This window comes from Amaranthus tricolor, chromosome 16 (assembly GCF_026212465.1).
Source record: "Amaranthus tricolor cultivar Red isolate AtriRed21 chromosome 16, ASM2621246v1, whole genome shotgun sequence".
NCBI classification, from domain to species: domain Eukaryota; kingdom Viridiplantae; phylum Streptophyta; class Magnoliopsida; order Caryophyllales; family Amaranthaceae; genus Amaranthus; species Amaranthus tricolor.
The window spans coordinates 7644545-7668416 of NC_080062.1; the positions used below are offsets into that span (position 1 = coordinate 7644545).

The 23872-nt window shown below is 33.3% G+C and overlaps 3 protein-coding genes across 3 annotated transcripts; 2 read left to right on the plus strand and 1 right to left on the minus strand.

Moving 5' to 3' along the window:
• Positions 1-5484: 5484 nt before the first annotated feature.
• On the plus strand, positions 5485-6048 carry LOC130802488 (uncharacterized). Its single transcript, XM_057666506.1, has 2 exons — positions 5485-5906; positions 5973-6048. The coding sequence occupies exons 1-2, from the start codon at positions 5485-5487 to the stop codon at positions 6046-6048; spliced, it is 498 nt and encodes a 165-aa protein (XP_057522489.1).
• A 5490-nt stretch (positions 6049-11538) lies between these two features.
• On the plus strand, positions 11539-19824 carry LOC130802803 (ankyrin repeat-containing protein At5g02620-like). Its single transcript, XM_057666888.1, has 2 exons — positions 11539-12389; positions 19471-19824. Exons 1-2 carry the CDS (start codon positions 11927-11929, stop codon positions 19563-19565), a joined length of 558 nt encoding a protein of 185 aa, XP_057522871.1. The 5' UTR covers positions 11539-11926; the 3' UTR covers positions 19566-19824.
• A 1114-nt stretch (positions 19825-20938) lies between these two features.
• LOC130802802 (ethylene-responsive transcription factor ERF003-like) lies at positions 20939-22434 on the minus strand. The gene is made up of 2 exons (XM_057666887.1): positions 22240-22434; positions 20939-21730 (listed from the first exon to the last, which is right to left on the minus strand). The coding sequence occupies exons 1-2, from the start codon at positions 22320-22322 to the stop codon at positions 21253-21255; spliced, it is 561 nt and encodes a 186-aa protein (XP_057522870.1). The 5' UTR covers positions 22323-22434; the 3' UTR covers positions 20939-21252.
• Positions 22435-23872: the final 1438 nt, after the last annotated feature.

Consider the following 23872-nt stretch of genomic DNA (forward strand, 5'->3'; position numbering starts at 1 on the left):
ACCCCATTGAGACGAATCAAACAAAATCTCATTTAATTATGTTTCAACTTATAGATAAAGTTTAAGATACAAATTAAGATGGACTGAGTGTTAAAAAACTAAATGAGACAATAATAATAGTTTGTCTTGTATGAGACCGTCTCACGGTAAGACAATGAGACAACCTCTAAATAATAAGCCCATAAGTTAAATATTTATATTATTAGGCTATTTAATTCAAATATGAGACATATCTTATAGTAATACCGTCTCATTTAAAAATTTGTGTAATATAATCAAGAGTGTTGAATAGGGTTGGAAGGTTGCCATCAAAATGATATAAATGACTGTTCTGCTTCGGCTGCTCTCTTGGGACCGCATATCACATGAACCGTCAACCACGGCAACTCACGACTATATACTTGACTCGGGTTTGCCTTTATGTTTGACAAAGTCTTTTTTGTGTATATTGAAATTGTAATGAAATTTGACTAAGTTAATTTTTTTTTGAGATGAAATTTGACAAGTTAATTCATTCCTTTAAAGTTTGTGGCATTTGATAAAAAAAAAGCTATCATTTAATAATATAATAATAAAAGAATAAAAAGGCAAATGTAAAGACTAGTATTTTGTTTTTTTTTTTTATACGAAGTAATGCTTAATATGATGCACTAAATTTAAATTTATAGATAAATTATAATCAACATAAGTATGCAAATTTAGAAAAAAGAACCAACAATTTACAAAATTGTCAACGATTTAACCTAAAATTGCAGTCATAGCCAATAGTTTGTACTGATACTTGAAGGGGTCGAGCTAGACACATGTCAGGGTTTACTACAAAACATTATTTCTATGACCGTAATTAAGAATTAACTAAGGTTGTTAGAATCGACATCTTACTTAGAATCAATAAAAGATATGATCAATATCGATAGAATTGAATCATAGGATTATAAGATCCTACAATTATGTTTTGATATGCCGTATGATAAATCTTTGAAGTTTGAGCAAATGAATAAAGATTTATAACTAAATCTTTTAATTCATTTAAATGAATACTTTTATTATTTATTTATCGTTTATGAAATATAAATCAATACGTACATGAATGTTACTAATTGCAATGGCATTATATTTTTAATTTATAATAACTAGAGATGTTTAAAAGTGACCCGACCTGAAAACCCAAACCGAAACCGAAAGTAAACGACCCCAAAATGTGTTCCTTTTTTAGTTTTATCGAATCGACAATATTTGAATCGAAGTTGTACCCAAACCGGTTAATAACTGAAATTTGGAAAGCTGAACCCGAGCCGTAGCCGATTTTTGTAACCGACACATAACCGTTAATCGAGATTACCCGAACCTAATAATGACCGACCCGAGTCTTATCCGACCCGAATCATGCTCGAAACCGAACTCGATCCAGATAAAATCGACTTAACTCGAACAAATGCTTAGCGACGGCTGCCATTTATCTTATTAAAAATGCTTAAAAAAGGTTACTAATGTAGGTTTGAACATGCGATCACGTATATAAATGTTAGTACTGAAGCCAATGACGCTGCCAGCTTTGTATGATATTCCTTGTAGTCAATTATATCTAACATGTATTTCATTATAAAAACAATATAATAATAACCTTTATATCTACGCAAGCCTACTTTTATTCTTTGTATGACTACTTTTATTATTTAACTTGTATTCATGATATTTCTAGAAAATTTAAATGACTACTTTTATTATTTCAATTGTAAGATTCCAAATTTTAATAAGACTATATAGTCAAAAAAAATTAAAAATTTTATAAGACAAACTAAAAACAAAAAAATTTAATAAGACTGATTAAAATTTTTAAAAAGAGTACATAGCCTGATAGCCTAAAGTAATATATTAATACTACACTAAGACGATTATACAACTAATAAATACTAATATGATTAATAATATACTAATAATACACTAATACGACTAATAATACACTAACACAATTAATAATATATATTAATACTACACTAATACGATTATAAAACTAATAATATACTAATAATAAGATTAATAATATACTAATACTATACTAATACGACTAATAATACACTAATATGATATATTAACACTACACTAATACAATATATTATTAATCGTATTAGTGTATTAATACTCGTATTATAATACGAGTATTAATACGCTGATATGATTAATATTATTCCCACTACACTAGAGGTGTTCTTAACAGGGGCCCGTAACCGGTGTCCTTTCACAGCTGGGTTCAATGGAGATGAAGGAACTTGTTCCAGACTTGAAAATTCACCCATTATTATTCATGAACGGGAGAGAACACCTGAAAAGATTAACCAAACTTGGGCCTCCATCATTCAAAACAGCACCGTCATCTCAAAGGAATTCAAGGAAGCAACCACCATCGACAGCAACTCTGGTGGCACCCCAAACCAATCCCAGGCAGTGGCGAATCCATATCAGCCACCAATTCAGCATGTTGATAAGGAACGCCAAACAAGAATCGAAGGTATCACACTTTTAAAACCAAATGTTGTTAACATCGATTTATCTGATATTGAGGATGAAATTCACTATTGGTAGACAGTTGTGGTGTGTTTTGTGGTCGGGGCAAACCCACCGTTACATGTTATAGATGGTTTTATGCGCAGAATATAGAAAGACATAAACATAGACACAGTAGGTATGGTGGACAAGAGAGTCTATATGGTTAGGATGAAATCAATTGAGTTTAGAGATAAGGCTTATGAGTCGAATGGTGGCTTGTTCGATAACAAACCCTTTGTGATCAAACCATGGACTCTAGAAATGTCAACAAATAAGTCTAGCCTTTCATCCATGCCCGTTTGGATCCAACTACCCAAGCTTTAAGTGGAGTATAGGAGTGAAAGGAGTCTTAGGAAAATAGCGGATATTGTGGGAAACGTTATCAAAGTGGACAATGCCACACGTAAGAAAGCTAGGCTAAGGTTTGCCTGGGTCCTAGTTGAAATGAATACCAATAATGACTTACCAGAGGAAATCCACTTCACTAATGTGAAAGATAAGTTGGTTACTCAACAAGTGGTTTATGAATGGTAGCCTATTCTATGCAACATATGTAAAAAAATGGGTCACAATGAATAGGAATGCAGGAGTGGCAAAGTGTCCCTGAAGGCCCCGAAGAATGACACTAGACCGCGTAAAGACAAGGATGGATTCCAAAAGGTTGTCAGGAAACAGTATGTAGTGAAACAAAAGCCTGCTACAAAGGAAAACGAGGGGGCTATGATATCAAGCAATCCAAGGGTTAGCAGATCCCCCCCAAGAGTGAGGAGTCCTAGAGAAAAGCAACTCCACGGGTCATAACACCTAACCCCTTCGATGGCCTTGTGTCTGAATCAGAGGATATAATAGGGGAGGAAACCAGTTCACAAAAACTTCCAATTAAAGTGCTGGGGGCTTACCCCATCAATGACAATGAATGACATTCTAGCATGTAATGTAAGGGGGCTAAACAAGGTAAGAAAACAGACAGAAGTGGAAAGATTCATTTCTAACCACAACATCAACTTGTTTAGCATCCTCGAAACCAAGGTAAAGCAGCAAGGTTTAAGTGCCCTTTACCAAAGACTATGCCCCTCTTGGTGGTTCACACATAATCTGGATTGGCATAAAGGAGGACGTATCATAGTAGCTTTGAAAAGTGATGAGATAAGTGTGGATATCAGACATTGCAGCAGTCAGATAATTCATATGGAGGTGAACCCTTTAAATGGCGAGAACTTTTCATTCTCCTTTGTCTATGGTGCTAATGATAAGAAAGGGCGAGAAGACCTCTTCAACAAGCTTGAGAGCATTAAGAATAACAATGTAGGTCTGTGGCTCCTAATGGGTGACTTCAACTGCATTGCCAATATAAATGAAAGAATAGGTCAAAGACCCCACAGTAGTGAATTGGATCCATTACGGAGTTGCATGGAGACTTGTGAAGTTCATGATTTGAAGAGCACTAGGAGATTCTTCACCTGGACCAATAAGCAAGAGGATTTTGCGTGAGTATTAAGCGAAGTTGATCGAGTAATGGGCAGTCACTCTTGGAAAACTACCTTCCCCACTTCTGAAGCTGTGTTCCTCCCCGAGGGGGACTTTGATCATACACCGATGTTAGTCCACTTTTTTAAGCAGCACAGAAGGACCCGTCCCTTCAAGTTCTTTAACCACTGGGGGAAACGAGAGAGGATTTTTTGGGGGTAATCCAGGACACTTGGAACACTCTAATCCAGGGCCTCAAGAGCCACCAGATCATTCAGAAACTCCAACTGGTCCAGGCTATATGCAAACAGAAATTTAAGAAGGATGAGCAGACTGCAGTGATCCTAGCAGAGAACAACCTTCTAAAAGCCCAAGAGGAGGTACATTCTAACCCAACTAATATTCATCTTATTAATCTTGAATGTAAAATGTCAGATCTCCTTTAGAAGGCAAAGGAGGAGCGTGATTCGGCACTACGACAAAAGGAAAAAATTTCCTGGCTTACCATGGGGGATGAAAACACCAAGTTCTTTCATCAGTCCATCAAGCACAGACATAGAGCAAACACCATCAATGTGCTCCACATGGGTTCGGAGATCATCAACGACTAGTGTAGGATCCAAGAGATCTTTCAAATATACTACACTGATCTCTTATGCAATGATATGGAAAATAGACGCCTTATCAACATGAATATTGTTCATAAGGGTCCAGTCCTCACAGCAGGCCAACAAAACCTCCTGTCCTTATCGTTCTCTGAGGCAGAAATCAAAAAGGCACTATGGAGCATCCCTGATCATAAAGCCCCCGGCGTAGATGGGTTTAATAGTGGCATATACAAAGCAGCTTGGCCAGTGGTAGGTACAGACGTAACCAGAGCATTCTAGGAGTACTTTGAGTCTGGAATACTCCCGAAGGCGTGGAACGTGACGGCAATCACCCTAATCCCAAAGACACAGTGCCCTAAATGCCTAGGGGACTACCGTCCTAACTCATGTTGTAACGTCGTCTATAAATGCATCACCAAGCTCATATGCAGTAGACTCAAAACAGTTCTAGGGGCCATCATCAGCCCTAATCAAGGTGCTTTTGTGGAAGGTCGCAGCCTTTTACACAACATCCTCCTATGCCAAGACGTGGTAAAGCACTATGGAAGACGAAGCTGCATGCCTAGCTGCCTCATCAAAATGGACCTTCGGAAAGCTTATGATACTCTGAACTGGGACTTCCTAAAGGATATGATGATTGCCCTCAACTTTCCTACCCGGTTTGTAAAGAGAGTTATGACCTGTGTGTCCTCCTCCCAATACTCCCTAATCATGAATGGGAAACCCTTGCAGCCCTTCAAGGGTAAACGTTGAGTTAGGCAAGGTGACCTCATGTCTCCCCTACTTTTTGTCATAGGCATGGAGTACCTATCGAGATTCTTAAAGCAGCATATGAAGCTGAGGATTTCAAGTTCCACCCTAGATGCTCCAACTGAAACTAAACCACCTTGTGTTTGTGGATGACTTGATGTTGTTTTGTAAAGAGGATATACAATCAATTCAAACCCTCTTCCAAGGGGTGCATCACTTCTCCTCTAGTTTGGGCCTGGAAGCCAATTACTCTAAATCAGGTATCTACCTCGCAGGGGTCAGTGATAACTTCAGGATACATGCAGCTAGTACCCTAGAGTTTACTTTTGAGAGCCTGCCGGTAAAATACCTAGGCATACCTCTCACCTCCAAACAATATACAATTGCAGATTGCGAATACCTCGTGGATAAGATGACTAGTCGAATTCAATCATGGACTTCCAAGAATCTTTCCTATACAGCTAGACTTCAGCTGGTCAACTCGGTCCTCATGAGCACATCTAACTACTGGAGTCAAACAGTTATTCTACCCAAGTGAGTCATAAACCAGATCAATGCTGTGCGTCGCTCATACCTTTGGCACGGGGAAATAAACAACAGAGCTCCAAGGAATGTGAACTGGGAGAAGGTCTGTAGGCCTGAAAAGGAAGGAGGGCTCCGAATCCGGAACCTGTAAGTTTGGAACTTAGCAGCTATAGGCAAAATAGCTTGGCATATTAGCACAATTAGGGGTGTCAAACAGGTCGGGTTGGGTCGTTTTCAGGTTCGGGTCATATATAAATGGGTCAATAGACCCTTGACCTGAACCTGACCCATTTAATTAAATGGGTCAAAAATTGAAACCCCGACCCAATCTGTTGCAGGTCGGGTCAACCTGCTAATGACCCATTTAACCTGCTTTTTTTTTCAGGTCATTGAACTCATATATTTCAGGTCATTTGACCCATTTGACCCATTTGACCCAAAAATTACATTACAAAATTACAATATAGAAACTAATTTATGGCGCACGGGAAGAGAGAGGAAGAAGGAGAGAAAGGAGAGGGAGAAGAGGAGGAAGGAGAAGACGGCTTGGTCTTTGAGCGTTTAGGGTTTCGTAGGTCTTTTATACCGTTTTTATTTTTATTTTTTATTTATTTATTATTATTATTATTATTATTATTATTATTATTATTATGCTTATTTTATTTATTTTTAAATGGGTTAAATATGGGTCGACCTGACCTGATTGACCCATTTAATAAATGGGTTAAACAGGTTTTTTTCGGGTTCAAATATTCAACCTGAACCTAACCCATTAAATAAACAGATCAGGTCGGGTTGACCCATTTAATTAATTGGGTCAAAAATCTAAACCCAAACCCGCTAATTTCGGGTCGGTTTCAGATCAGGTTAGCAGGTCGGGTCAGTTTTTGCCAGCCCTAAGCACAATGCAGGATTCCCTTTGGGTGAAATGGGTACATGAGGTGTATATGAAAGGTGGGAGACGAGATCTCTTCAATGCACCCATCACTGCGAGCTGGGTGATCAAAAAGCTATGTGGGGTAAAGGAAACTCTGTTGGACTGGATGCAAAACCCCAAATACTCCATCAATGTCGTCTACAAAGATCTAATGGGGACCACAAATAAAGTATATTGGGCTACTGCAGTTTGGAATCGAGCTATCATACCCAAAAGCCACTTTGTGGTCTGGCTCGCCTACCATGAACGACTCAAAACAAAACGTCTCAAAAGTATGGGGGTGGTGGATGATGATTTGTGCCCCATTTGTGCAACACAACTTGAAATGACTGAACATCTCTTCTTCAAGTGCAACTTTAGCACTCAATGCACGAAAGCACTTGTAAATTGGATGGGCGTAAATTGCAACATTGGGAATATGAAAGACATACTTCAAAAACATTGTCTACCCACGGCAAAATCGCGACTCATAACTGCGATCTTCTGTAACCTTGTTTATGCTATCTAGAAGGTTCGAAACGATGCGGTATGGCAGAAGAAGGTAATGACAGTAGGGAGGATAATAGACACCATCAAAGCTGATTCCAAAAATAGATTTGTCTCTCTATCTCCAAACGGGGGCACTGCACTCTGGTTGAGGAACCTGTAGTTGTGCCTTTTTATTTTGTTGGCTTAACTTGCTGTTTTGCTTGTTCTGTTTGTCGTAGTTGCTTAAGCCAAGCTGTTGTAATGCCGTGTGTGGCTTTTTTGAGATATTCCGGCTTCTCCCGTGCACATGAAGAGTGAGGTGGGAATACTCTTCCTAGAAGATGGGCCTTACTTTCACACTGATGCAATTGATAGGGAGAACCGTGGATATCTGGGTTTATACCTTGTTTGTAAAGTTATTTTGTTTTGTGTTAATAGAAAATCGTTTGACAATTAAAATAGTAATAATAATAATAATAATAATAATAATAATAATAATAATAATAATAATAATAAACATTGAAGTATAAGTTATTAGGTAATAAATATAAAAGCAATTTAATAAGAATCACTAAGTTATAAGTATCCTAGTGGTTGGAGTGTTATACCTTGATGCTAAAGGTCAAGGATTTAAGCCCCAGCTGCAACAGTTGTTGAAAACTTTGATAATTTGATGTGTGGGGTGATTGGATTCGAATTCGAGTTTTAAATATGGGTTTGGTTGGTTGGGTAGAATATCATAATATGAAAAAAAGGTGGGCGACGACACCAGGGTTGTAGCCAGCCCGTAACCCCCAAAGAACGTAATTGGCGACGACACCTGGGCCGTAGCCAGGCCATCGCCCCTATTTTCATGATTTTGGCGACATGCAGGCGTCCGATTTTCATTTAGCGTCCACCAAAATGACATCCACCTTTGAGCCGTCGTCAAGATCACCTTTTTTCTATTTAGCTATGAAATGACGATCATAAGTGTCGTAAGCCATTTTGTTATTTATTTGTAGTGTTTCAAAGAGACCGTCTCTCATAAGAATTTGTGTTGTTAAAAAATATTATAATAATGCACCACATTTCTTCATATCACGAAACCCATTATTTAAGAAATTAAAAAAAAGTATTCAATAAGTAGATTCAAATAAATCAAATAATTTATTAAAACCTAATGCAATAAAAGATACTAAATACTAAATATAGTTGATATTACATTCTAATTTCTAAGATACGTATTATTCTTTCTATCTTTTTGAATTTTGCAATTAAAAGTAATATATTAAGGAAATTCCACGTGGTAAATCTGAGGTTTTGGATTTTCCACGTGATAACCAAAACTTTTAAAAAATCCACGCGGTAACCTTAAGGTTTATCAAATTATCCTACAGTGATCTTTTTGCACATAAAACGTTAGCAAAACGTTAATTTCGAAGATTTAAGGCTGTTATACGACTATTTATGCAACTTATCATTTCAAATACCATCAGTTTCAATGCAAACTACAGGGTAGTTGCAGGCTTCACTCTCATTGAAGTTTCTTAAGCCGAGGGACTCTTTAACCACACTCTCTTTCTTGGGTATGAGTTGTCGTCTCTCTTTCCTCTTTAGATCCTAAACATAGTTTTTTTATGAACGAGATATACTGGGTATGATAATGATGAAAAACGTTAAACCTTGCAAATTTAGAACTAAAGTATAAAATAAATCCAAAACTCTAAGCTTTACGCAATTATAAAAAAAGTCAATCAATTAGGAAATAATTATATATATAGAATGAATGAATGATAAATCTATGACTAAATAATGACAAAATAAATTAATATCAATTAATAGTTAAGTATGATTTTTAATAAATTAAATTAGACAATTAGACTATTACAATGTCAGTTAATTAATTTAAAAATATTGCACGATCACTCAATTAATGTGTGATCATTTATAGTGATATACTAAATCAATGTATTGGAGTATAAGAACTAAATAAACAATTATGAAAGTAAAATATTGAAAGAAAAACAAAAAGATATATCTATTATTGTATACAAAAAATATATAAGGATTTGCTAGTGAATTTATTTTAGCAAAAATGCAATAATTGAACTGCTCTCTTGTTAAGTTCTATTTTGCTTTTCGCATACTATACATATCTTACTTTCCTCAAACTCTAATCATTGGGCAAAAACTTCTGAGACACGATTTCATATTGAGAAAACGAAAAATTAGAAAATAAAAATAGCAAAAAGTTAAAAAATTTTAAAATAAAAACTTAATTTTGAACTTCCAAGTATCAATTTTGATTTTTGACATTAAATTAATAAAATTTTCTCTCTTCTACATTGGGTCTACAATATTGGTATTTTTATGTTTTACTACGAATCAAATCAATCCAAAATTGACATAAATAATAAAATTGTTGCTAAATAATTTAGTGACAAAATTTAGCAAAATATTTTAAAATAATCCAACTTAAAATAGTCACTTAAATTGAACTTTTGATTTAAATGCCCTATTTAAGATTTTTTTTAATTCTAATAAGAACTTAGCCTGATTACAATATATCAAATCTTTAAATCGATTTAAACACAAAATCACTCAATTCAGACCCAAAGTAAAGCGAACTTGGACTTGGGTTAATATTAATTCGACTTCAACTTAACTTTATATTGCATGATGTTTTCTCAAATCAATGCCATACCCAAGTCAAACCATTGAGTTGACCAGACACTATTTTAAATTTATTTGTACAAATTAAAAAAGACAAAAGACAAAATTTGACCAAACAACTAAAACTCGCATAATCATAATTGATTTCAACTTATTTTAATTTAAATAGTCTACTAAAATTTTCATCACATATTTAAGGAAAATTTGCAAAAAAACACCTTATAAAACCAGTTTTTGTAAAAAAACACCTTTTAAAATTTTTTATGTAAAAAAACACTTTTTAAGAGACTTTTTATTAAAAAACACCTTAAATCAGTTTCCGGTGACTTTTGTCAACTTTCAGGCGTTGACTATGCCATTTGAGCTCAAAAGCCAACGCCTGAAAGTTGATAAATGGCATAGTCAACGCCTGAAAGTTGACAAAAGTCACCGGAAACTGATTTAAGGTGTTTTTTTAATAAAAAGTCTCTTAAAAGGTGTTTTTTTACAAAAAAAAATTTTTAAGGTATTTTTTTTAGAAAAAAAAACTGGTTTTATAAGGTGTTTTTTTTGCAAATTACTCCATATTCAACTTATTTTTTTTTTTAATACAAATGTTTTTCGTACTTTTTCATGAAATATAACTTTATATCCAATTTTGAAAGTTAGTAATATACCTTTGTAAGAAGAGACAGACAAATAAAAATGTTTGAATTGGCCGACACATAGTTGATTATCCTGCTTATGAAAATGCAAGTTGAGGTTATTATATTTATATTACGACAAAAAGACCTTCATTCAGGAGATGAACTTATATATAATACATTATCTTTAATGAAATACAAAATACTTGCTTTAATTCTTTCTTTTCACTTTATACTCTAATAGAAGTATTTTTATTTTTGATAGTGTTTTGATTATTTTCTTTAATTATTTTTTAGACCTTTTTTATTATCTTTTTTTTTCTTTTTTAATTTTATCTTTATAATTTAGTAGTTCTTACTAGGCTTTTAATACAAATTATTTTATGAGGCATTCTCATCGAGAGACGCTATTTATACTTGGGTAGTTGGGTTAAATATAGTCCATCTAATACATATTATATGATATAAACTCGTTGTCATGAGATCATCTCTTCGAGCGACAATATCTCACGAAAGTAGAATAATATTTTAGATGTCTTGATTCCAACAGAATTTGTTGTATAGACGGTTTTACCAAAAGACCCACTTTATATATGGGTTAAATAACTCATCTTATAGATATAATATATGAGTATATAGACTCTTTATTTGAGATCATCTCATCAAGAGATGGTCTCTCACAAGAGTATAGTTCAGCTTTCGAAATTTCAAGGTATACTTCATCCGTTCTTTTTACTTGCTACATTTGCCTTTTCAACGCACCCAATGCACTAATTTAATTGTTTATATCTCTAGTCATGCACATCAAAACCTATGAAAACGAGAAATTAATAAATTTTGAATCAAGACGATTCAAAAAAATCTCATATTACTATGTTTTAACTTAAAGTTTATCGAAAATATAAAAGCCAATTTGCTTGATAAATAATGCTGAAGTCAACTATAATACAAGTAAAAAAGAAGGGAGAAAATAAACTATTATAAAGTGCTCCATAAAGCCCAAATTCAGAAATTACCCTCTTAATTAATACAATTCAATACCCAAAATCCAGATTTGCTGGCTTGTAGTTTGTTAGATTATATTTCGTTTGATTGTGACTTGTAATGGCCGGAACGAGCATCAGTATGCAAGAAAATTGTGTTCAAATTCAACAACAGAGGCCTAAATATGACGGGCCGGGGCATGGAGCCTGAACTATACCGTGCGGCATTTTCAGGCTTTTTTGACGCGGTCAGTCGTATATCTAATTGGAAGGAACAACAAACACCTACTAAAAACAATGTGCTTCATATTTACGTGGGTAAACCCGTAAACAAGAAAGTCAAAGGTGTATATAAAAGCGAAAATGGTTCACAAAGAGTTCATTAAAAATGTCATTAATGGCGACGCAGCTGGTTATTCGCTGCTATTTAAGGAGAATACGAAGGGGGATACCCCGCTACACGTTGCTGCGAGGTTCGGTCATGACGAAGCAGTGAAAGCATTTATAGAGCAAATTAGTAAGGTGAATGAAGTGGATGTTTTGCGGTTGTTGAGGATGGTTAATAAGAAGAAAGATACGGCGTTACATGAGGCTGCTCGTGTTGGTCATGCTGCGGTAGTAGAGTTGCTAGTGCAGGCGAATTTTAATTGCTCGCATGAGCCGAATGAAGATGGTGAGACTCCGCTTTATTTGGCTGCTGAAAGTGGATGTACTGCTTCTGTGCTTAGCATTCTGCGCATTTGCGAGGGTTCGAGTCTGGTTCATAAATGTAAGGGTCCGTGTGGTCGAACTGCTCCTCATGCTGCCGTGCAGTGGGGATCGCCAGGTACCTCTGCCACCCTGCATTTTGCATTTTTTTCTTGGAAAAATTACCGTAAATAATACAACTTCTATGATAATACACACCAAGTAACATCCCTGAATTTCCTACCCCTTAAATGGAACCAAAACCGCAAAGGACGGGAGGAAATTTGGGTGTTACATTAAAATAAATAAAATAAAATAATAATAAACTTATAAAATGTCAGTGGAAATTTCGGCAGCATCTGCCCTAAAACTGTGCGCCTTTGCAGAAAAAAAAAAGTTAATTAGAATCTAATAAAGTAAAGGCATCAACGGCCTATCAAAACTATATCAAGGCGAAATGATTCATTGCCGGCTACTCTAAAGATCATGTCAAGTATGGATCGTGGTTCCAATGTAAACGCTTGAGTTTCAAAAGACAAAACTTTTAAAATAAAACATACAAACCATAAAATTATGCAGTGGAAATAAACTTATACAAATGGAGGTCGCATGCCTCTCAAAACATATACAACCCCAACAAAATAAAAAGTTTTGGGTTAAAACCCATGAAAACCTTATTATAAACATAAGTCACGCGCTCGATCCCCCATAAGCAATGCACTAGAGACTCCATAACCTGTTAAGTCTATCTATGATCTCCCTGCTGCTCAACGTATGACGGAAATATCAAATGTATCATCACAGGGCCATCAAACAAATCAAACATGTATACGTCAGAAACTAACATCATATCATAATAAGGCATAATTAGTATCAATGGAGTATGTCATAATATGCGGGTGATTTCACAACACTCCAAGTGTCAATCATAACCACTAAACATCACTTCCTACTTCTCACTGTCATTTCTATCTTCTTCACTTCTTTGTGACTTCATAACTTCTCGGTATCACTTGAACCAAGAGCTTAACCACTTTCAAATATATATATATATATATATATGTGTGTGTGTGTGTGTGTGTGTGTGTGTGTGTGTGTGTGTGACTAGAGGCCACCATATTGGGGTTTGCAAGACCCACATGGCAACACCTCAACCAAGGGCGGTGACGGGCCATACCGACGCCCAATGGTAAAGTATGAACATACTCCCGTACAACGACCATATACAGATGATCCTACTTTCGGGAACTAAACCCACTAAGGTACCCTATCCAGTGGAGTCAAAATAACCAAACAAGTCTGATGCCTCATCAATAAGGGACTCATTCTCATTACAACCAACAACTTTCTTACTCCATCACTAAAGAGCTCACTCCCATTCAATCTGACGTAACTCAAACTCATCAATAAGGAATCATTCTCATTCAAACTAGCAATAATCAATCTCATCAATAAGGAAACCATTCACTATTCAAACTAACAATAAACAATATCATTAATAAGGGACTCGCTCCCTTTCCAAAAAATAATATCCAATCTCAATAACAAGAAAAAAGTTCTCATTCTAAATCATTATCAGCATTTAGCATACTAGTATCGTTCTCTATCAGTAAATTTGAAAATCGTATAATCAATAACTTCGATTTATTTGGTTGAGGGTTCCATTCCCATTAGAGGCCCTAATTACTATTCTTTTAGACAAACTAAATGAGACAACAATTTAAATGAAAACAAAATTGTTACAACATTTGAGAGATTGCAATTAGCAATTGGTTTTAGGAGATAACGAACCTCATCGAGTTTGTGTGAAGTCAATTCTCCTCTTATGCAGGTCTTGCATACAAGTTCAATAACAAATTTATCATAGTATCAGAGCCAATGATTTTCGATCAAATGGAAAAAAAACAATCTCGATCTTCCTTTAAAGATAATTTGCGAGTTCAAAAAGAATTACGTTCCCACCCAAATGGGCTCACATGTGAGGGGAAAGGTAAGAAAAATAAACCACATGTGATCCCACATTGAAGAATTAGAAAGAGGTTGACTAATATATAAGCTTAATGAGCTACTCCAATTGGTTTTAAGATAAAACTTCATCGAGTTTGTGTGTAGTCAATTTACCTCTTGTGCAAGTCGTGTGTACAAGCCAATAACAAATTTATTAAGTAATGCATAGTTGCTATGAAAAGAAAAGAAAAATCATGTATCGAGAGCTGTCGAGGAACCAACTCAACCTAAAGTTTAAGCTCAGTGGCGGATGCCCTTAGGGGCCTACCGAGCCATGTGCCTCTAGGCGTTTGTTTAAAAAAGGTTTTAAATTAGACTTTTCTATTAGTGAGAGTAAAAGTGCAAAATTAATACTGAAGTCTTTTGATGATAAATATTCTCTCATTTTAGTAATTTTTTCTTATTTAATTATTTATTTTGTCGCATTTTTTTATTAGGTCAGTTGATTTAATTTGTTTAATTTCCTTTTATGGTATATTGTATTTAAAATTTTAGCAAGTCTTGTATGAGACTGTTTCACCGTGAGACGGGCCCATATAAGCAGTCCATTAGTAAACAAATAAAAAAAACAATGAAAACTATATTCACACTTGTACAAAAAACAATTTAAAAAAAATATTTTAGGCTGAACCAATTGAGGCCGTCTTATGGTGAGACAACCTCAATAAAGAACGTGCACTATAATAGATCAATCTACTATTTATCTACATCATACACATTATTTTAAGAGTATATTTAACTTTTTATTTAGTTACATTATTTTGAATAACGATGAATGAGTTTAATAAATAAGTTCAAATTGTTATTAATTCGGGTAATGCATATGATTAAGATAGATTCTAATTACTAACAATCTTGTATTCGAAAACACTATTTAATTACGAAAAACTCTTTCAAAAATAATCATATTTTTGATAAATTTATTGTGCTTCTACTTGTCATTTTGCAAACATAAAAAAATTAGTTATTAATTTTACAAACGAAAATCTGCCGAACGTCCATTAGTTGGTGCCCTCTGGGACTCCGAATCCTGAATCCACCACTGCTTAAGCTGATGGTTCAGGTCCCAAGATATCAATATATTCCAAAAAGTTCAGACTGGTAACCAAAAGAGAGAAAACTTGCATATTCTTGTCGAAGCAGGTAGTCATAGCTAAGCATGATATCTCCAATTGTGAAGTTCTCTTTATTGAATGCCTGACATTTACGAATGGGTGATCCTTAATTTAATGAATTGTGATATCAAGCCAACACAAGAATGCAAATATTGTTGATTAGATTGGGGAAGAAGAGAAGCCAAAACATGAAGAGGTATATTGCCTTCTAAACCCTTTTCATAATTGTCAAAATTTCCTATGCTCAATAAGGTTGAAAAATTTATAAAGGCAACTTTGCAGCATAATGCATCGCATTTTGGCCCGCACATCAACTATCTCCGCACTGTTAGTGTTAATGGTGACTTGAGTGCACTATTTCTGACTATGTGAAATATTAAACACTTTAGGGTATAAAGACTCAAACCTTATCCCTACAACACTCAAGAACCATGATAGGGGTGTTCTATGCAATGAAACAAACACTTTTATAAACTAGGAATGAAAAACAATAAAAAACAATGCAATAAACAAAGATACAAAGATTTACAAGGTTCACCCAATATAAGCTACTTCCTCGGTGGTGGTTAGCTTGCTTGTATTATGAAAGTAATCAATGGAGTTCTTAAGAAATCATACAATGGAGAGATTACACTTAAGAGAAAAAGAGAAGAGAGAAGGGTTTGTGTTTGGCTTAGGGTTAGGGTTAGAATGATTTTTGTAAGTGAGTTACATACTTTACATTCACTATTTATATAGGGAGTCATATGGGAATGCATGGGCAAAAGCCCAGCCCTTAAAAATAACCCGCAGCAACTTATCGCAAAATCAAACAGAAGCTGGTTGCAACTGGCTCGACTTGGTCAAGTGGATCAGGTGCGGGTCGAGCAAGCTACACACTGGTCGAATGGCTGCCACAGAGAGCTACTAATCAGCGCCAATCAGCGGCATTGATCAGCAGGCAGTAGGCACACCCTTTACATTCTACTTACACATCAACTACACATCTTGAAGTGTACATATGCACCCATGCACCTCACATCACCATGCTTCGTACATGGTGTACTCAAGTCAAGCTTATCTTCAACACTATGCATTAGTGAGTGCATAGAAGTGAAATCTTATGAGCAATTAAGTGTGAGTCTTAATATGTATGTTGAATGTGGAGTTTAAGTGGGTGTTGAATGCATAAAGTTACGAGGCATTTAACAATGGACTTAAATATGGGTGTAATGAAGATGAATTATGGCCTGATGAATGATAGTTGATGAGAAGACTAAAGGGCGAAGATTCATGTATGAGACATCCAAGTAATGAAGCATTGTCTTGATTGAGCATTGGATCGGTTTTTGACTCTTGGTGTTCTTTAGAGCTGTTTATTATGGAGTTAATCCCTTGTATTAAGTATGCAATACTTGTTAATATAATCAACCTTATAAATAGGGAACTCATATGCTCATCAAACACATTTAGAAAAATACCTTGAGCCTAAACATATAGTCTAATCTCTTCTCTATTGTAATTCTTTAAATTTGAGAGTTCTTTGAACTTCTTTGTGATAATATAAGTGAGATACTACATATCTTCGAGTAAGTAGCCAAAATTGGGTGAACCTCGTAAATCATTGTGTCATTTTTTATTGCATTATTATTTCTTACAAATATTGTTTTCATTGGAAGTGTAATTTATTCATCACAAGACTTCATACACTCGATCTTGGTGATATTGGAGTTTAAACACGTTGTTTGAACTCTAATATAGCATCGTTTTCACACGCAATCAGAGAATGAAGCTACAATCATCCGTATCGCCTCTAAGTTGTATCTTAGTGTAGCTATATGGAGTGTCGTTCGACCCTTATTTTCTTGGATATACGCTGCTGATGATTCCTTGTCAGTGTCATATTGTAGAAGCGATTTTAGAAGCTTTAATTTCCAGATCTCTGCAGCAACGCAGTGAATGGGAGTAAGACCTTCGTCATTCTGAATCCGTATTAGTGACTTATCCATCTCCAAAATTTTCGATACCATATCTAATATAGCCAATCAATCATCATGAACCATGAAGATGCATTATATATTTGTTCATAAAGTATACAAAGCCCTGGAATCAAGCAAACTTAGGTTGAAGTATATAACATATCCTGAAGTCTATCGTCAGCTTAAATTTTTGGTTGGGACTAGGGGTGTGTTCTTATTTTGTCGGCTGAACAAGTTTAGCCAACACTTGTGTAATAATTTTAAATCGTAGATAAGGTCGGAGAATCGAATGTCCCTGAAAAGGGAACAAGTAAGATAAACGGGTCGGATCGGGTCGGATTGGGGTTAATGGGTCCGATCTGTTTAAAGTCCGTTTTCTATCTTGCAAGGCCCGACCCGACTCTTATCCGGCCCATTGCACAGGCCTAGTTGAGACTAGGGGTGTTCAGTAGGCTAGATAAGAGTTGGGCTGGGCTGAATAAGTGTCATTTAAACTTAATTTGGGCTTTAAATGGGCTGGCTTTGAAATTATAGGCCAACTTACTAAAAATTTATTTAATTTTCTTTTATCAATTTATAACAATTAAATTATCATTTTTTATTATAAAAGCGATATATATTGGTCATTTTTTATTAGAAAATTATATATATATATATATATATATATATATATATATATATATATATATATATTAATGATAAAAAATTTAATTTTTGTTAAGCGAATCTTGATTCCTTAGATCAATTCAACCCCGATTCAAATCCAACACAATTAGATTCTGAATTGACCCTATTAAAAACTAATCCGATTAAAAATAATCTGACCTGAAATCTATTAAAGAACTATTTTGGGGTCAAATTAAGAAAGTACTACATAAATTCTAACATTCTAATCAGTGAGCACAATTCATAGCCTTATAAGACCATACGAGACAAACAATAGAATGTTGTGTTGCTCATCTTTTCAAGTGCAAAGTTCATAAAATGTCAAAGATCATACTCAATTGGCAACCCTTTTTATTTTTGTTTCTTTTCTTTTTCTTTTTGTTGGTCTTTTTTTGAATTGCTAACCACATTGACAAGCATGCTAGAGAGTGGGGATTTAGTTCCAAAAGGTTAAAGATAAGACAACCAGCTAGTAGCCTAGGAGGCCTTTAAAATTCTTTCTTTGAGGAATAATTTTTTTAATAATTAAGTTTATCTTGCAATAATTTTATTTTTTAAATTTTACCGATTAAGATGGTAATTGTCACCGGCTAATTTGTTCGGGGAACTTTAACATAGTTTTACCGAAGTATTGGACGCTATTATCCATGAATGTTAAGTAGGAAACTATAATAAGAGTAATTATTAACTAAATTATAAAATGGTAGTAAAAATAATGAAATTTGTTACTCCACTTGCTCATAAGTAGAGCAAACATCAATGACAATTTTTTTAACCATTATTACAATATTATTTTGCAACATAATACTCAAAAAAGTTTAAATTTAATATGTCTTAAAGTAAATAGAGAAATAATGACTTTTTAAATAATCTAAAATTGATGGAGCAACCATATGAAGAGAAGAACATCAAAAGAACAATATATATAAAAAAGAAATATCAAAATTATATATATTGAATTGAAAGCTAATAAGTTCTCACACAAGTGAGAAACAAGATACACAACAAAACAATAGAAGGAAGAACACAGTGTTGAAAGTGTTGGACCAAAGTCCAACGTTTGGCTTATATGTAATTATTTATATGTCATTATAATTTATTGAAACTGTATTCATGGCCTATTTTAAATGATCTAATTAAAGTTAAATGGTTTAGGCTTAAATGTATCAATAGGTTATGGGCCTTAAATGTGTAGAGACTCGTTTTATGACTGAGTTCTATGATGGTATGAATACTAGTTACAAGTTATTATATATATAGTGGTTATGGTTTCTAGGTTATACATATTCCATTATCAGAGAGAATCAAAAATAATAACATTAAGGGTCATCACTTTAAGGAATATGTATTAATCTAGAAGATCTAATAGCTTTCATTTTCAAGATTATCTCCCGTGCTATGGAATAAGGTATTCTTTAGTTTTGTTCTTTTTAGTTTGTTATCCTAATTCAATATAATTGATCTTGTTTTTCAGTAATGGTTTTACCATTTATCTTCCATTACCATGTGTCCAAGTTCGTCTTTTTCCGGCATTTATCCACTCTGGAGAGGCAAAACTTCTCTATCTAGTGGATCTTCGTAATGACACAACTTCTTGAGGAGCAAGAGTTTGTTCTCCGGGAGGTTCTCCAACAACATTGTTTTAAACTGCGTCATAAGTAATGTCCGATGCAGGAATCAATTCAATATTAATGACATCAGAAGGAATAATAATATTCTTTTCTTCAAAAATAATGTTTCTAATTGTGTCTCCCTTTTTAAATTCAACATTTCTTATGGCAATATCAAATAACAACAAAGTAAATTATAATTACTCAATAAAATGGGAAGACCGAAAATTACATATATTTTAGCTCTATCTTACTTTTATTTGATTACTAAGCATCTCACATTAGCTTAAAAGTAAGAGAATTTTCTTTATATCTTATTCAATTTGTATCAATTTAAAAAAAAATGTTTTTATATGAAAATATGAAAATTTAGAAAATAAATAAAAAGTGATATAATGAGAATATAAACTACAGTATGGGTCATTTCCAAATGATACAAAATCAGTAAAAAATACAAAATAAAAAATAAGGTAAATTAAATATAACTGACTAACTAATCAAAATAGTATACGATGTCATTTTAAAATAATATACATGATGGAGTATATTTTACGTATTACTTTTATTTCTTTATTAAACATGCTCTTTCATCCTTCTTTTGATCATGTGAACAAGAAAAAGTTTCAGGAGAGATGAGTACGGATAAGGTTTACCAAATTTGTTTTACCATTTTAAATAACTTTAAATTTTCTAATAAATTTAGACAAGAAAATTAGATCAATCAAAGAGAAAACAAATCTTTAGTAATATATTCCTGTTCCTTGGGATAAAGACATAAAAGTATAACCAATCCTACAAAACTCAAATTCATATGCATTGTAATAATAAATAATGATCAAGGAAAACGCCAAAATAAATTGTATCAATTTGTTCTCAATGCTAGCATATACATCCTCACATATATATATATATATATATATACCGGTACTTTTGTGAGAGACTATCTTTCGATGAGATGACCTCAAATAAAGAGTTCATATTCTTATAATATATATTAGATGAACTTTTTGCAATTATAATTTTAAGTGTGTGAGATCTTGTTTAAATCGACTAGTCGCAAACATTCACAATGTTAACTTTTTGCAATTATAATTTTAAGTTATGAATAATTTAAGATATAAATGATCAAATAAAGTATTAGATTGCGTAAAAAGTCAAACATAAAAAGTGAAATAAAAAGGAGAAAATATAAGATTTTTTAGACCCTTAACCGTTAGCTTAAACTTTTTTAGGTGAGACGGCAAATCATCTTAATTGTTATATACTCTATCGCTGGATGCACTTTTAACTATACATATCAAATATGTTTATTTGTCATGTATTGAGTATTTGAATAACAAGTACATTAGACATAAGTAATTTTGAAATGAAATGGGAGTAATTTATGATATATAGGCAACACTCTAACAATTAATATGTCACCTTTGAATTTGGTTTAATTTAACAATAAAGATATAATTATGAAGTAATTATCTAAGCTAGATAAATGATTTTGTAAAAAAAAAAAAAAAATATTTAAACATGATCAAAAGGAATGAATAAAAAACAGGCCGGTTGGTTTTTTCCCAACTCAGGACCAAAAGTGCCACCCGGCACGAGATTAATTAAAGCCAATTAGAGTAATTAAAAGTATTTAATTAAGCTAATTAACTTGTAATTTCAATTGAGCCATAATCAAGCAATTCTTCAATCATTTGTTCAATATGATCCTCCTCTAAAAGAGTATGTTGTAATTGCGTTTCAAGTTGTGTATTCTCGATCTTCGATGTCCAATTAGGCTCGGGATTAGTTAATACTGGTCCTTTTTTAAGCCCGTATTCGAGGGACCAATCCTCGAATGTTGGGCTAGTGACGGTCGATGAGCCCGAGAAATGTGGGCTTTGTACTCTTTCTTGGGCCTGCATTGCTGAGTTCTTAGTGACTTGCGATGCGGCCATATAGCAACGGTGGAGCTTGGCAGTTAAAGTAGTTGAAAGAAGTTTGGATGATGAAGTTTGAGGAGCATTTGGGTTGTAAGGAAAGTTAGTTCGGGCCCTTGGCCCACACATTAGTCGGGCCGCTTCATCGTAGGCCCTAGCTGCATCCTCTGCCGTTTCAAACGTCCCTAACCAAATACGCGTTTTCCTACATTACAATAGACGAGACGTTTTATCAAAATAAAAATCTCAAACCTTATAATTTAAAAATTGAATAAAATGTCATTTTATTTTTTATCGTTTATAATTGAAAAAATTAACAATTAAAATTGTACATGAAAAAAAACTAATAAAATACATTGTTAAATTAGACTCGTCTTGCATATTATCGGAGAAATATGAAGTGCACACACTCTATAATTCGAGAACGTACCATTCCAAAATTAAATGACAATAGGAGGAAGAACTCTAATGATTTATAAAGTGTGTACGCCATCATTATTTTATTGTAAGTGTCAATATATTATCGGGGAAACATAAGGTGCACTCACTCCGGTCTCTATAAGTCAAAAAAATACTATCTTAAAATCATATGACAATGAAACGACTCTAATGAGTTATAAAAAATCAAGTGTATATATTATTTTTAATTTATCGATCAAATATAAACCAGTAATCAACAAAAAAAAGCATAATTTATTAAAGCTTCAAACTTACAAAATGGGATGGCGAATTTCAGAAACCCAAGAACCCCAATGCCTTTGACGTACGCCGCGATATCGTTGTTGTGGTCTTGCCATTTTCAGAAATGTTAATAAATTGAAACGTTTCGAATAGTATACCCACAAAGTGTTTGTGAAAATGTCTAAGAGAACAAAGAAAAAATGATTTCGGGAATAGCTTTTCTTTAAAGTGTAGAATGGAAGGGGAATTGTGTGGGGAATTGAGGGGGTTTATGTAGTTGTGGTAGTTTAACAAGACAACAAAATATGTGGGGCCTTTGGCCCCATTTTTATACTCTTAAATCTCAATATTATCCTTCTATTTGGTTTTTAGATGGGTGTTAAATGCGTATATTTGATTCTAAATATGTTTTATGGTGCATGATTAAAAACTAAGAAAGTTATACTATATTTTAAAATTTTTTATGAGTGATTGAGAAATTTAGTAATTTTTATGTTTCTTAAATAAGTTTTCATTTTTTTATTTTGGGTTATCTATTTGTTGTTCTTATAAAGAACTTTTTTATTTATATCATAAATTTTGGACAAATATAACTTTTTCATTCTTATTTTAAAATTTTAATAATACTTATGGTACCTAGATATCTTTCACTAATATCATTTTGATATTTTTATATTTATTATGAGCCCCACATGTTTACTACATATAATAACACTTTTTTATTTGTTGTGGTCCTATATTTTTTCCACTAACTATTTTTTAATATTTTTTAATGTTTATTGTACTCACTTTTTCTTTATCAAATTTATTATTCAATAAAATAATATATTTACCATCTAAAAGATTCTATATTTTTTAATTCCCATCAACATTTCTTATGGAAACTTCGTTAAGGAATGGAGGAAGTATAAAAATTTTGATGTACTAATAGAAGTGAATATTTTTTCGATCCCGTCAATTTTGTTCTATAATTCATCCATTCTATTATACATGCAACTAATAATGAAAATTTTCTAGATAATATGCCACAATCAGTTCTAAGTATTTCAGAACTGAAGTAATAAATATTTGGTGTGGATTCCAAAAAAATGAGTACAATGGTATTTTCTAGAAAATGAGAAAAATGTGTAAATAAGATGAAAAGATAAGTTATTTATATAGATAAAAATTAAAGAAAAAATGTGAATTATATCAGTGAAATAAATTTTGTGGGATCGATTAAAAAGATAAGTTAGACAAATTTTGTGGAAGAGAGGGATTAGCATATGACGTTTAGCTCAATTTAATTAAAATTTCAAAACTTTGTATTTTCAAATCAAAATTTTAGTAGTTGCCAACTGGCATAACTTGATGTGATTAATTGATTAATGGATAGTCAAAATTATGAAGAGTGTCCCACTTAAACCAAATCATCACATGGGTTTCTTAACCTTAATAATAAGTCATGAACTCATGGGTTCTTAACCTATTGATTGGAAATTATACTCCCTTCAATTTTTTTTATATTGTGCCCACTTAGTTTTGACACATTACAATGCAATTTAATTCTAAATATCTCTAACTGTATGAAATTAAAAATTATAAAAATTTAATATTAATAAAATTTGTATTTGAGACGAATCAAATAAAGTCCCACTTGATTATATTTTAACGTTTAGATTAAGAG

Coding starts and splice junctions, on each gene's coding strand:
- LOC130802488 (XM_057666506.1), top strand. CDS start 5,485: ATGCTCCAACTGAAACTAAACCACCTTGTGTTTGTGGATGACTTGATG. Junction 5,907..5,972: donor CAAACAGTTATTCTACCCAA/GTGAGTCATAAA, acceptor AATAAACAACAG/AGCTCCAAGGAATGTGAACT.
- LOC130802803 (XM_057666888.1), top strand. CDS start 11,927: ATGGTTCACAAAGAGTTCATTAAAAATGTCATTAATGGCGACGCAGCT. Junction 12,390..19,470: donor CGTGCAGTGGGGATCGCCAG/GTACCTCTGCCA, acceptor CTTGTTTTTCAG/TAATGGTTTTACCATTTATC.
- LOC130802802 (XM_057666887.1), bottom strand. CDS start 22,322: ATGGCAAGACCACAACAACGATATCGCGGCGTACGTCAAAGGCATTGG. Junction 21,731..22,239: donor GAAATTCGCCATCCCATTTT/GTAAGTTTGAAG, acceptor ATTGTAATGTAG/GAAAACGCGTATTTGGTTAG.